Source organism: Pleurodeles waltl, chromosome 2_2, assembly GCF_031143425.1.
Source record: "Pleurodeles waltl isolate 20211129_DDA chromosome 2_2, aPleWal1.hap1.20221129, whole genome shotgun sequence".
NCBI lineage: Eukaryota > Metazoa > Chordata > Amphibia > Caudata > Salamandridae > Pleurodeles > Pleurodeles waltl.
Window position 1 is genome coordinate 1,183,694,499 of NC_090439.1, and position 12,389 is coordinate 1,183,706,887.

The 12,389-nt window shown below is 40.3% G+C and overlaps 1 protein-coding gene across 11 annotated transcripts in view; it reads left to right on the forward strand.

Moving 5' to 3' along the window:
* The window catches only part of LOC138283053 (uromodulin-like), a 298,687-nt gene that overhangs the window by 54,779 nt on the left and 231,519 nt on the right, over positions 1-12,389 (forward strand). For 3 of the 11 annotated variants that reach the window (XR_011201042.1, XR_011201041.1, XM_069221194.1), the window contains 2 exons: positions 3,097-3,165; positions 8,067-8,135. The exons of 6 other annotated variants lie outside the window; for them this stretch is intronic. Coding sequence is in view for 1 of the 5 variants with exons in the window: in XM_069221194.1 (XP_069077295.1) it covers positions 3,097-3,165; positions 8,067-8,135 (138 nt within the window). In the remaining 4 variants the exon portion in view is untranslated. The remainder of the gene's footprint in view (positions 1-3,096; positions 3,166-8,066; positions 8,136-12,389) is intronic. 2 more of the 11 variants (XR_011201047.1, XR_011201050.1) reach the window with 1 other exon arrangement.

The window sequence follows — 12,389 nt, forward strand, 5'->3', positions numbered from 1 at the left end:
GCGCCTCATGAAAAGGCCCATGTCCACTAACTTAAAAACTGTACTAATTATACACAATTCTGCTCAACTAAAGCTGAGCATTTAGTACTAGTATAGGACTTTCGTTGGACAACAGGGAATTGAAGCCATCAATTAAGTGCCGCACCCGTGCATTACTAGCAGGGATCACAATGATGTGCCTCAGTGAGAAACAACTATACTGATATGTTTTCAAGGGCTATTTAAAAAACTTTCCCTTGAATGGCTTATTGCCTTTGAAGAAAGAAGAAACTACCGTATTTATTCAAAGAGCAGGGGATTCACCATCAACAAATACTCAGGTCATTCAGACACTTTGCAAATTCCTATTTGGGTGAAAACAACCATTTGTGCCCCAATCATAATTCTTAACTTATCGTAAATTGCACTGTTTCTCGGCATGATTTTCACCAGGTTAAGACTGGAAACAATACTTCAGTCAAACACTGCTAATTGCAACAATGCACAGCTCAGAACTGAGATCTTTCTGGCGATCATTGGGTTAACCCTATTCAGCAGGTTTAAACCCTGGAATACCACAGTCCACAGCATCACAGCTTTCAAGTGTGCAATTTCTGCACTGTTTTTTGCAAGGCACTATCAACAAGTAATCTTTGAAAGGATAGAAGAAATGTAAGCTACTGACTGTCCGGTACCTAAGAACTTTAAAGGGGTGCCACAAAATATTTCAAAGCACAAATCAACTACCCAATGTAGTCACTGGTGCTATCCAGAAGAACCAGAGGTAAAAGGGGTCCGGTCTCTAATGTCCGCTTAGGATGTCTAAATTTTACAGAAGTTTAGGGCCCAACTGTTTATGGTAATTTTGCTATAGAAGTACTAGTGGGCCACCACCCACAATTGAGTCAAAAGGGTTCCTCACATTTAACCACTGAGCTCAATGGCTTCATCATTTAAAAGGGAGATGTAGACTTTAGAGGTAGGACTTGACAGTGGCTTCAAGAATGAATGCAGGGGTTTACAGATCGATAAAGGGTACATAGATGAGTAACATGGTCCTGTCATCATGATAATGTCCTATGGCCAACTGAGCAAGATCTGAAGCAGTGGGAGGGAGGACAAGCTGCCTCCTGGGACTTGTGATTCTAGAGAGGGAAAATATAGACAGACAACAGGCACAAGTCTGATTGGGTGGTGTAGGCTCAGTCTCTTTATGAAGACATAAGTGGTTACATGCTTATGATTACGTTCATGTCTTTTCTTTGTCTTCCTTCTACTACCCTGGTTTTCTGAACATTTTGTGCCTCTTGGGTGACTAATTCCATTGCTCATGTCTTCAAACTCGATTCCAAGACTGAGGCCATTTCCATATCATAGTTTCCACTTCTGGTTTTATGTTTTCCTCTCACTCACTATTGCAGGTTCACTTCCCATCAAAATGTTTTATCAAGTGCTGGTCAAAAAAGCGAGTGCTTATCTCCCTGCAGAACAGTATCCTGAGACAATGCCAGTGGATTAGACTATTTGTACGCCCTATTCCCAATACCGCCGGAGTTTTTATTCAGTTCCCTAAGAGACCATGGGGATACTCAGATGTGCGTCCCTTGATCACTTTCTCACAGGATCCAAGCTATACCTCACGGATGAAGCCTTGAAAGGCTGAAACTGGTCTGGGGTCTCTGGTGCTCTCTTGAGGAAGAAGGATGTGTTGTAGAGTGTTCAACTGAACAAATTCAGCAGAGAGACTAATAGGTCCTTTTTTAAAGTTTTTAATTCCATACAATTCTCTTCTATCCACCCACACTCCAAGGCTATGCTATGTTCCATAATGGAGAAGATGGAATCTCTCTGGCTGAATTTGTTTCTCCTGAGATTCTTTCTTCGCCGCTCAAACTTGGTTCTTGCACCTCTCCATCTACAGTAGTTCAGAGGGGGCATCACATGGCAGTGTGGGATAAACAATGGCCAGGAGGAGATGGTCAGTACTGATTTGCATAAGGCAGGGGTCTGTTTAGTGTGGCACTGTGGGTAAAACTTGTTAGGTTGGATTGGTTCCAGATACAAACACAGAACCACCTACAGCTGCAACTCTTTGAAATGCCTAATGCAAAGGGACCTGTATAAGGTTTCTTCTATTCACATAATTATGAGCAGTTAAAGTGCTGATGTTTTTTTGTGTAAGAGAATAATGCGTTTCTTTGTGATGGAGCAGGCCTTTTAGTAGGCAGGTGATTATAGTGAAGTGATGTAACCAAGAGGTCAGAGTTTCCAACTTCAGAACTGAACCAAGACCATATCCTAGCTTCAGCTAAACAGGCTGTTGTTCCCTCAAATAATTTTACGTCCCCGTGATTGAAAAAAATGTGTATTTATTGTTTTTCATGTAAAACGTCAGGGTCTTGTGTAAAGCACTCTAATGAGCATGGATAATTGTGTGCGTAAAAACAATTAGTTAAGCAAATCTGTGAAAGAAAGCAGGGGTGTTCTTTGGTGGCAAAAAGTCACACTCCTCATTTGAAACCACCTGCCATAGACTGTTAATTGGGGGGACGAATACAGGCCCAGTATCGGTTACTTCACTTCACGGTCTGTCATCATATTAAAAATAGCTGCCCTTGCTAAAGGAAGGGTTTATTGGAAAGATGGAGCATGGATTGACGAAATTGTGTGGTAGGGTTGACTAAATTATACAGCAAGAGAAGACAAATTATGCAGCATAACATATTTATGCTAGTGTTACTACATTATTTTCTCATTTTTACTCATTACCACTGTCTGAGCAAAGTTTCTCCTCATGAGTACCAGTTGCTAAGCAACAGCAAGATGACCAGTGAAGGCCTGAAGAGGGGAGCTATGCGCCTAGAGGTGTGTGTCATAAACAGAGTCAAAGGTCTATGTATCCTAATGACATTCAAGATTTAAAAATATATTGACGTGTTACTTTAGAGGTGCCTGTCTCACCCATGAGACTTACTCTTTCATGGGTCAGTTTGGGAGAATTCGCTTTTGTCTACCTCATGGGCGTTATTACTTATTTCAACAATTATAATGTTACAAGGAGAGGAAGTTAGTATCAGTACTTGCACCACTGACAATCTGTGTATCTGTTTTTAACAGGAATGAGCACTATAGCAGCAACCACAACACCTGTGACTACCACAAGCAGCACACCTCCTGAGACAACAGGTACAATTTGTGTCTTTATTTCTGCTGAATGATTTATTGGTAACTGAGGGACACATGTATGAAAGAATTTAGCAGTCACAAATGGCATATTGGGTTATTTTCTACTGCTAAAAAAGTCTTTCTACATGTACTAACCCTATTTTGCGAATCGTTAACCTTTTACTGACTTGCACAATAGGGTTTGCGATTCAGTATTAGGATGGGGTGTGTGATGAGTGTCCATTCCTAATATCCACTCTCATTGGTATTTGCGAATGTTATGAGACCGAGAATACGGTTGCAAAACATTCGCATTTTACCAAAAATGTTAATTAGGAGTAAACAATGCACAAATTGGAAGGGGCCCCTAGGGGACCCCTTCCCCTTTGTCAATGGGGGCACCAAAATTTTTTCAGAGCACGCAGAATGTACACAGACCAGTGCCTACTCTTAAAAAATGAAAAGAAAACTTTTCATTGTTTTGTTGAAATACATCATGTTTTTCTTTAAGGAAAACAGACTCTATTTAAAAACAAGTATTTGCGATGCAATAGGTCTCGCATTTGCTCGAGTTAGAGCTGTTATTATTGTAAACCCCTAACCAGACTTTTCTTGCCACATATATTAAAAATGAAACATAATCCAATTTCACACATGAGATCCAATTCAAAGCCTCACACCATGAGCATGAAGGAGACATACAAAAGGAAAAACAAGTTTGCTTGCAATCAAACATACCAGCAAAAGTGCAATTGGCCATGTAACAGGGTCGATGTCAAAGGCGGTAACCAAAGCGCGCCAAGGAGGGACAAACGTGAAACATTTACCAATGATAACAAAGGATTTTTGTAGGGCAAGCACATGAACGAGCGATAGTAATGGGCGTGAGGGCGGGGTGTGGATAAAAGTACAAACAGATAACAACGCGTAATAAAAAGCATCGCTTCCGTGCTGTTATGCTCAACCTAAAAAGGGAGGTGGGTTAGAAAGAGATGTGTGGTAGAGTTTAGAAAACCTAAAAAGTTGTTTTATTTGAAATATACTACAGAAATTGTAGGGGCATTACAAAAGAAAAAAATAACTTTTGATATAGAAATTCACCAGACAATGGACTTCAGAGGCAGAAACATTAAGCATGTTATGTATCAGGTGCCTACACAGCTTAACATGTCTAATATTTATGTATAAAATTAAAATAAGAACAAAACATTTTTTCACAGAGAACTACAATTAAATGAAGCAACTGGTTAACTGAACTTACAAATGTAGAACAAGAAAGAAAGATCTGACATTCTTAAAAATAAATGACCTGTAGAAAGACTGGAAGATGTAGTTTCACCTTGCTGGATTTCTTTATGCGAATTAGGATGAGCAAATGGATCCGGTGACATAGATTAGCTATTATAAAACTGGCTTAAATGGAGCATTTGGCGTTTAAAGTAAGCTAAAGTTGTATTTGTAAACGTGTGAAACGTAGGTAGAAATATATGAAATAAAATGTCTGGTCTATAGGGAGTTGAGGTACAATCACTAAGGCCATCATCAAATGAATTGCTACAGAGGAAGTACGTAGTGATGTAGTTTGAAGAAGAACGCTTCTCCTTTCAGGACTAGAAAGCACTGGACAACCAAAAGGAATGCTATGATTCTATCATTCAGATGACTACTTCTGGATGGTGGTCCTCCATTTGGCTGTCTGTGTTTTAGTTGTACTGCTTGAGCAATTTCTTCCAGGATGGATCGAAGAGAGGTCTTGTCATCGAGCAGTTGGTCAGTTACTTTGTCTAGCTCATGCCTTTCAAGTTAAAAGACTTTAGCCATGCCTCGCGCCTCATGAAAAGGCCCATGTCCACAAACTTAAAAACTGTACTAATTATACACAATTCTGCTCAACTAAAGCTGAGCATTTAGTACTAGTATAGGACTTTCGTTGGACAACAGGGAATTGAAGCCATCAATTAAGTGCCGCACCCGTGCATTACTAGCAGGGATCACAATGATGTACCTCAGTGAGAAACAACTATACTGATATGTTTTCAAGGGCTATTTAAAAAACTTTCCCTTGAATGGCTTATTGCCTTTGAAGAAAGAAGAAACTACCGTATTTATTCAAAGAGCAGGGGATTCACCATCAACAAATACTCAGGTCATTCAGACACTTTGCAAATTCCTATTTGGGTGAAAACAACCATTTGTGCCCCAATCATAATTCTAAACTTATCGCAAATTGCACTGTTTCTCGGCATGATTTTCACCAGGTTAAGACTGGAAACAATACTTCAGTCAAACACTGCTAATTGCAACAATGCACAGCTCAGAACTGAGATCTTTCTGGCGATCATTGGGTTAACCCTATTCAGCAGGTTTAAACCCTGGAATACCACAGTCCACAGCATCACAGCTTTCAAGTGTGCAATTTCTGCACTGTTTTTTGCAAGGCTCTATCAACAAGTAATCTTTGAAAGGATAGAAGAAATGTAAGCTACTGACTGTCCGGTACCTAAGAACTTTAAAGGGGTGCCACAAAATATTTCAAAGCACAAATCAACTACCCAATGTAGTCACTGGTGCTATCCAGAAGAACCAGAGGTAAAAGGGGTCCGGTATCTAATGTCCGCTTAGGATGTCTAAATTTTACAGAAGTTTAGGTCCCAACTGTTTATGGTAATTTTGCTATAGAAGTACTAGTGGGCCACCACCCACAATTGAGTCAAAAGGGTTCCTCACATTTAACCACTGAGCTCATTGGCTTCATCATTTAAAAGGGAGATGTAGACTTTAGAGGTAGGACTTGACAGTGGCTTCAAGAATGAATGCAGGGGTTTACAGATCGATAAAGGGTACATAGATGAGTAACATGGTCCTGTCATCATGATAATGTCCTATGGCCAACTGAGCAAGATCTGAAGCAGTGGGAGGGAGGACAAGCTGCCTCCTGGGACTTGTGATTCTAGAGAGGGAAAATATAGAGAGACAACAGGCACAAGTCTGATTGGGTGGTGTAGGCTCAGTCTCTTTATGAAGACATAAGTGGTTACATGCTTATGATTACGTTCATGTCTTTTCTTTGTCTTCCTTCTACTACCCTGGTTTTCTGAACATTTTGTGCCTCTTGGGTGACTAATTCCACTGCTCATGTCTTCAAACTCGATTCCAAGACAGAGGCCATTTCCATATCATAGTTTCCACTTCTGGTTTTATGTTTTCCTCTCACTCACTAGTGCAGGCTCACTTCCCATCAAAATGTTTTATCAAGTGCTGGTCAAAAAAGCGAGTGCTTATCTCCCTGCAGAACAGTATCCTGAGACAATGCCAGTGGATTAGACTATTTGTACGCCCTATTCCCAATACCGCCGGAGTTTTTATTCAGTTCCCTAAGAGACCATGGGCATACTCAGATGTGCGTCCCTTGATCACTTTCTCACAGGATCCAAGCTATACCTCACGGATGAAGCCTTGAAAGGCTGAAACTGGTCTGGGGTCTCTGGTGCTCTCTTGAGGAAGAAGGATGTGTTGTAGAGTGTTCAACTGAACAAATTCAGCAGAGAGACTAATAGGTCCTTTTTTCAAGTTTTTAATTCCATACAATTCTCTTCTATCCACCCACACTCCAAGGCTATGCTATGTTCCATAATGGAGAAGATGGAATCTCTCTGGCTGAATTTGTTTCTCCTGAGATTCTTTCTTCGCCGCTCAAACTTGGTTCTTGCCCCTCTCCATCTACAGTAGTTCAGAGGGGGCATCACATGGCAGTGTGGGATGAACAATGGCCAGGAGGAGCTGGTCAGTACTGATTTGCATAAGGCAGGGGTCTGTTTAGTGTGGCACTGTGGGTAAAACTTGTTAGGTTGGATTGGTTCCAGATACAAACACAGAACCACCTACAGCTGCAACTCTGTGAAATGCCTAATGCAAAGGGACCTGCATAAGGTTTCTTCTATTCACATAATTATGAGCAGTTAAAGTGCTGATGTTTTTTTGTGTAAGAGAATAATGCGTTTCTTTGTGATGGAGCAGGCCTTTTAGTAGGCAGGTGATTATAGTGAAGTGATGTAACCAAGAGGTCAGAGTTTCCAACTTCAGAACTGAACCAAGACCATATCCTAGCTTCAGCTAAACAGGCTGTTGTTCCCTCAAATAATTTTACGTCCCCGTGATTGAAAAAAATGTGTATTTATTGTTTTTCATGTAAAATGTCAGGGTCTTGTGTGAAGCACTCTAATGAGCATGGATAATTGTGTGCGTAAAAAAAATTAGTTAAGCAAATCTGTGAAAGAAAGCAGGGGTGTTCTTTGGTGGCAAAAAGTCACACTCCTCATTTGAAACCACCTGCCATAGACTGTTAATTGGGGGGACGAATACAGGCCCAGTATCGGTTACTTCACTTCACGGTCTGTCATCATATTAAAAATAGCTGCCCTTGCTAAAGGAAGGGTTTATTGGAAAGATGGAGCATGGATTGACGAAATTGTGTGGTAGGGTTGACTACCTTACACAGCAAGAGAAGACAAATTATGTGGCATAACATATTTATGCTAGTATTACTACATTATTTTCTCATTTTTACTCATTACCACTGTCTGAGCAAAGTTTCTCCTCATGAGTACCAGTTGCTAAGCAACAGCAAGATGACCAGTGAAGGCCTGAAGAGGGGAGCTATGCGCCTAGAGGTGTGTGTCATAAACAGAGTCAAAGGTCTATGTATCCTAATGACATTCAAGATTTAAAAATATATTGACGTGTTACTTTAGAGGTGACTGTCTCACCCATGAGACTTACTCTTTCATGGTTCGGTTTAGGAGGTTAGGCTTTTGTCTACTTCATTGGCGTTATTACTTATTTCAACAATTATAATGTTACAAGGAGAGGAAGTTAGTATCAGTACTTGCACCACTGACAATCTGTGTATCTGTTTTTAACAGGAATGAGCACTATAGCAGCAACCACAACACCTGTGACTACCACAAGCAGCACACCTCCTGAGACAACAGGTACAATTTGTGTCTTTATTTCTGCTGAATGATTTATTGGTAACTGAGGGACACATGTATGAAAGAATTTAGCAGTCACAAATGGCATATTGGGTTATTTTCTACTGCTAAAAAAGTCTTTCTACATGTACTAACCCTATTTTGCGAATCGGTAACCTTTTACTGACTTGCACAATAGGGTTTGCGATTCAGTATTAGGATGGGGTGTGTGATGAGTGTCCATTCCTAATATCCACTCTCATTGGTATTTGCGAATGTTATGAGACCGAGAATACGGTTGCAAAACATTCGCATTTTACCAAAAATGTTAATTAGGAGTAAACAATGCACAAATTGGAAGGGGCCCCTAGGGGACCCCTTCCCCTTTGTCAATGGGGGCACCAACATTTTTTCAGAGCACGCAGAATGTACACAGACCAGTGCCTACTCTTAAAAAATGAAAAGAAAACTTTTCATTGTTTTGTTGAAATACATCATGTTTTTCTTTAAGGAAAACAGACTCTATTTAAAAACAAGCATTTGCGATGCAATAGGTCTCGCATTTGCTCGAGTTAGAGCTGTTATTATTGTAAACCCCTAACCAGACTTTTCTTGCCACATATATTAAAAATGAAACATAATCCAATTTCACACATGAGATCCAATTCAAAGCCTCACACCATGAGCATGAAGGAGACACACAAAAGGAAAAACAAGTTTGCTTGCAATCAAACATACCAGCAAAAGTGCAATTGGCCATGTAACAGGGTCGATGTCAAAGGCGGTAACCAAAGCGCCCCAAGGAGGGACAAACGTGAAACATTTACCAATGATAACAAAGGATTTTTGTAGGGCAAGCCCATGAACGAGCGATAGTAATGGGTGTGAGGGTGGGGTGTGGATAAAAGTACAAACAGATAACAACGCGTAGAAAAAAGCATCGCTTCCGTGCTGTTATGCTCAACCTAAAAAGGGAGGTGGGTTAGAAAGAGATGTGTGGTAGAGTTTAGAAAACCTAAAAAGTTGTTTTATTTGAAATATACTACAGAAATTGTAGTGGCATTACAAAAGAAAAAAATAACTTTTGATATAGCAATTCACCAGACAATGGACTTCAGAGGCAGAAACATTAAGCATGTTATGTATCAGGTGTCTACACAGCTCAACATGTCTAATATTTATGTATAAAATTAAAATAAGAACAAAACATTTTTTCACAGAGAACTACAATTAAATGAAGCAACTGGTTAACTGAACTTACAAATGTAGAACAAGAAAGAACGATCTGACATTCTTAAAAATAAATGACCTGTAGAAAGACTGGAAGATGTAGTTTCACCTTGCTGGATTTCTTCATGCGAATTAGGATGAGCAAATGGATCCGGTGACATAGATTAGCTATTATAAAACTGGCTTAAATGGAACATTTGACGTTTAAAGTAAGCTAAAGTTGTATTTGTAAACGTTTGAAACGTAGGTAGAAATATATGAAATAAAATGTCTGGTCTATAGGGAGTTGAGGTACAATCACTAAGGCCATCATCAAATGAATTGCTACAGAGGAAGTACGTAGTGATGTAGTTTGAAGAAGAACGCTTCTCCTTTCAGGACTAGAAAGCACTGGACAACCAAAAGGAATGCTATGATTCTGTCATTCAGATGACTACTTCTGGATGGTGGTCCTCCATTTGGCTGTCTGTGTTTTAGTTGTACTGCTTGAGCAATTTCTTCCAGGATGGATCGAAGAGAGGTCTTGTCATCGAGCAGTTGGTCAGTTACTTTGTCTAGCTCATGCCTTTCAAGTTAAAAGACTTTAGCCATGCCTCGCGCCTCATGAAAAGGCCCATGTCCACAAACTTAAAAACTGTACTAATTATACACAATTCTGCTCAACTAAAGCTGAGCATTTAGTACTAGTATAGGACTTTCGTTGGATAACAGGGAATTTAAGCCATCAATTAAGTGCCGCACCCGTGCATTACTAGCAGGGATCACAATGATGTGCCTCAGTGAGAAACAACTATACTGATATGTTTTCAAGGGCTATTTAAAAAACTTTCCCTTGAATGGCTTATTGCCTTTGAAGAAAGAAGAAACTACCGTATTTATTCAAAGAGCAGGGGATTCACCATCAACAAATACTCAGGTCATTCAGACACTTTGCAAATTTCTATTTGGGTGAAAACAACCATTTGTGCCCCAATCATAATTCTAAACTTATCGCAAATTGCACTGTTTCTCGGCATGATTTTCACCAGGTTAAGACTGGAAACAATACTTCAGTCAAACACTGCTAATTGCAACAATGCACAGCTCAGAACTGAGATCTTTCTGGCGATCATTGGGTTAACCCTATTCAGCAGGTTTAAACCCTGGAATACCACAGTCCACAGCATCACAGCTTTAAAGTGTGCAATTTCTGCACTGTTTTTTGCAAGGCTCTATCAACAAGTAATCTTTGAAAGGATAGAAGAAATGTAAGCTACTGACTGTCCGGTACCTAAGAACTTTAAAGGGGTGCCACAAAATATTTCAAAGCACAAATCAACTACCCAATGTAGTCACTGGTGCTATCCAGAAGAACCAGAGGTAAAAGGGGTCCGGTATCTAATGTCCGCTTAGGATGTCTAAATTTTACAGAAGTTTAGGGCCCAACTGTTTATGGTAATTTTGCTATAGAAGTACTAGTGGGCCACCACCCACAATTGAGTCAAAAGGGTTCCTCACATTTAACCACTGAGCTCAATGGCTTCATCGTTTAAAAGGGAGATGGGACTTGACAGTGGCTTCAAGAATGAATGCAGGGGTTTACAGATCGATAAAGGGTACATAGATGGGTAACATGGTGCTGTCATCGTGATAATGTCCTATGGCCAACTGAGCAAGATCTGAAGCAGTGGGAGGGAGGACAAGCTGCCTCCTGGGACTTGTGATTCTAGAGAGGGAAAATATAGACAGACAACAGGCACAAGTCTGATTGGGTGGTGTAGGCTCAGTCTCTTTATGAAGACATAAGTGGTTACATGCTTATGATTACGTTCATGTCTTTTCTTTGTCTTCCTTCTACTACCCTGGTTTTCTGAACATTTTGTGCCTCTTGGGTGACTAATTCCACTGCTCATGTCTTCAAACTCGATTCCAAGACAGAGGCCATTTCCATATCATAGTTTCCACTTCTGGTTTTATGTTTTCCTCTCACTCACTAGTGCAGGCTCACTTCCCATCAAAATGTTTTATCAAGTGCTGGTCAAAAAAGCGAGTGCTTATCTCCCTGCAGAACAGTATCCTGAGACAATGCCAGTGGATTAGACTATTTGTACGCCCTATTCCCAATACCGCCGGAGTTTTTATTCAGTTCCCTAAGAGACCATGGGCATACTCAGATGTGCGTCCCTTGATCACTTTCTCACAGGATCCAAGCTATACCTCACGGATGAAACCTTGACAGGCTGAAACTGGTCTGGGGTCTCTGGTGCTCTCTTGAGGAAGAAGGATGTGTTGTAGAGTGTTCAACTGAACAAATTCAGCAGAGAGACTAATAGGTCCTTTTTTCAAGTTTTTAATTCCATACAATTCTCTTCTATCCACCCACACTCCAAGGCTATGCTATGTTCCATAATGGAGAAGATGGAATCTCTCTGGCTGAATTTGTTTCTCCTGAGATTCTTTCTTCGCCGCTCAAACTTGGTTCTTGCACCTCTCCATCTACAGTAGTTCAGAGGGGGCATCACATGGCAGTGTGGGATGAACAATGGCCAGGAGGAGATGGTCAGTACTGATTTGCATAAGGCAGGGGTCTGTTTAGTGTGGCACTGTGGGTAAAACTTGTTAGGTTGGATTGGTTCCAGATACAAACACAGAACCACCTACAGCTGCAACTCTTTGAAATGCCTAATGCAAAGGGACCTGCATAAGGTTTCTTCTATTCACATAATTATGAGCAGTTAAAGTGCTGATGTTTTTTTGTGTAAGAGAATAATGCGTTTCTTTGTGATGGAGCAGGCCTTTTAGTAGGCAGGTGATTATAGTGAAGTGATGTAACCAAGAGGTCAGAGTTTCCAACTTCAGAACTGAACCAAGACCATATCCTAGCTTCAGCTAAACAGGCTGTTGTTCCCTCAAATAATTTTACGTCCCCGTGATTGAAAAAAATGTGTATTTATTGTTTTTCATGTAAAATGTCAGGGTCTTGTGTGAAGCACTCTAATGAGCATGGATAATTGTGTGCGTAAAAAAAATTAGTTAAGCAAATCTGTGAAAGAAAGCAGGGGTGTT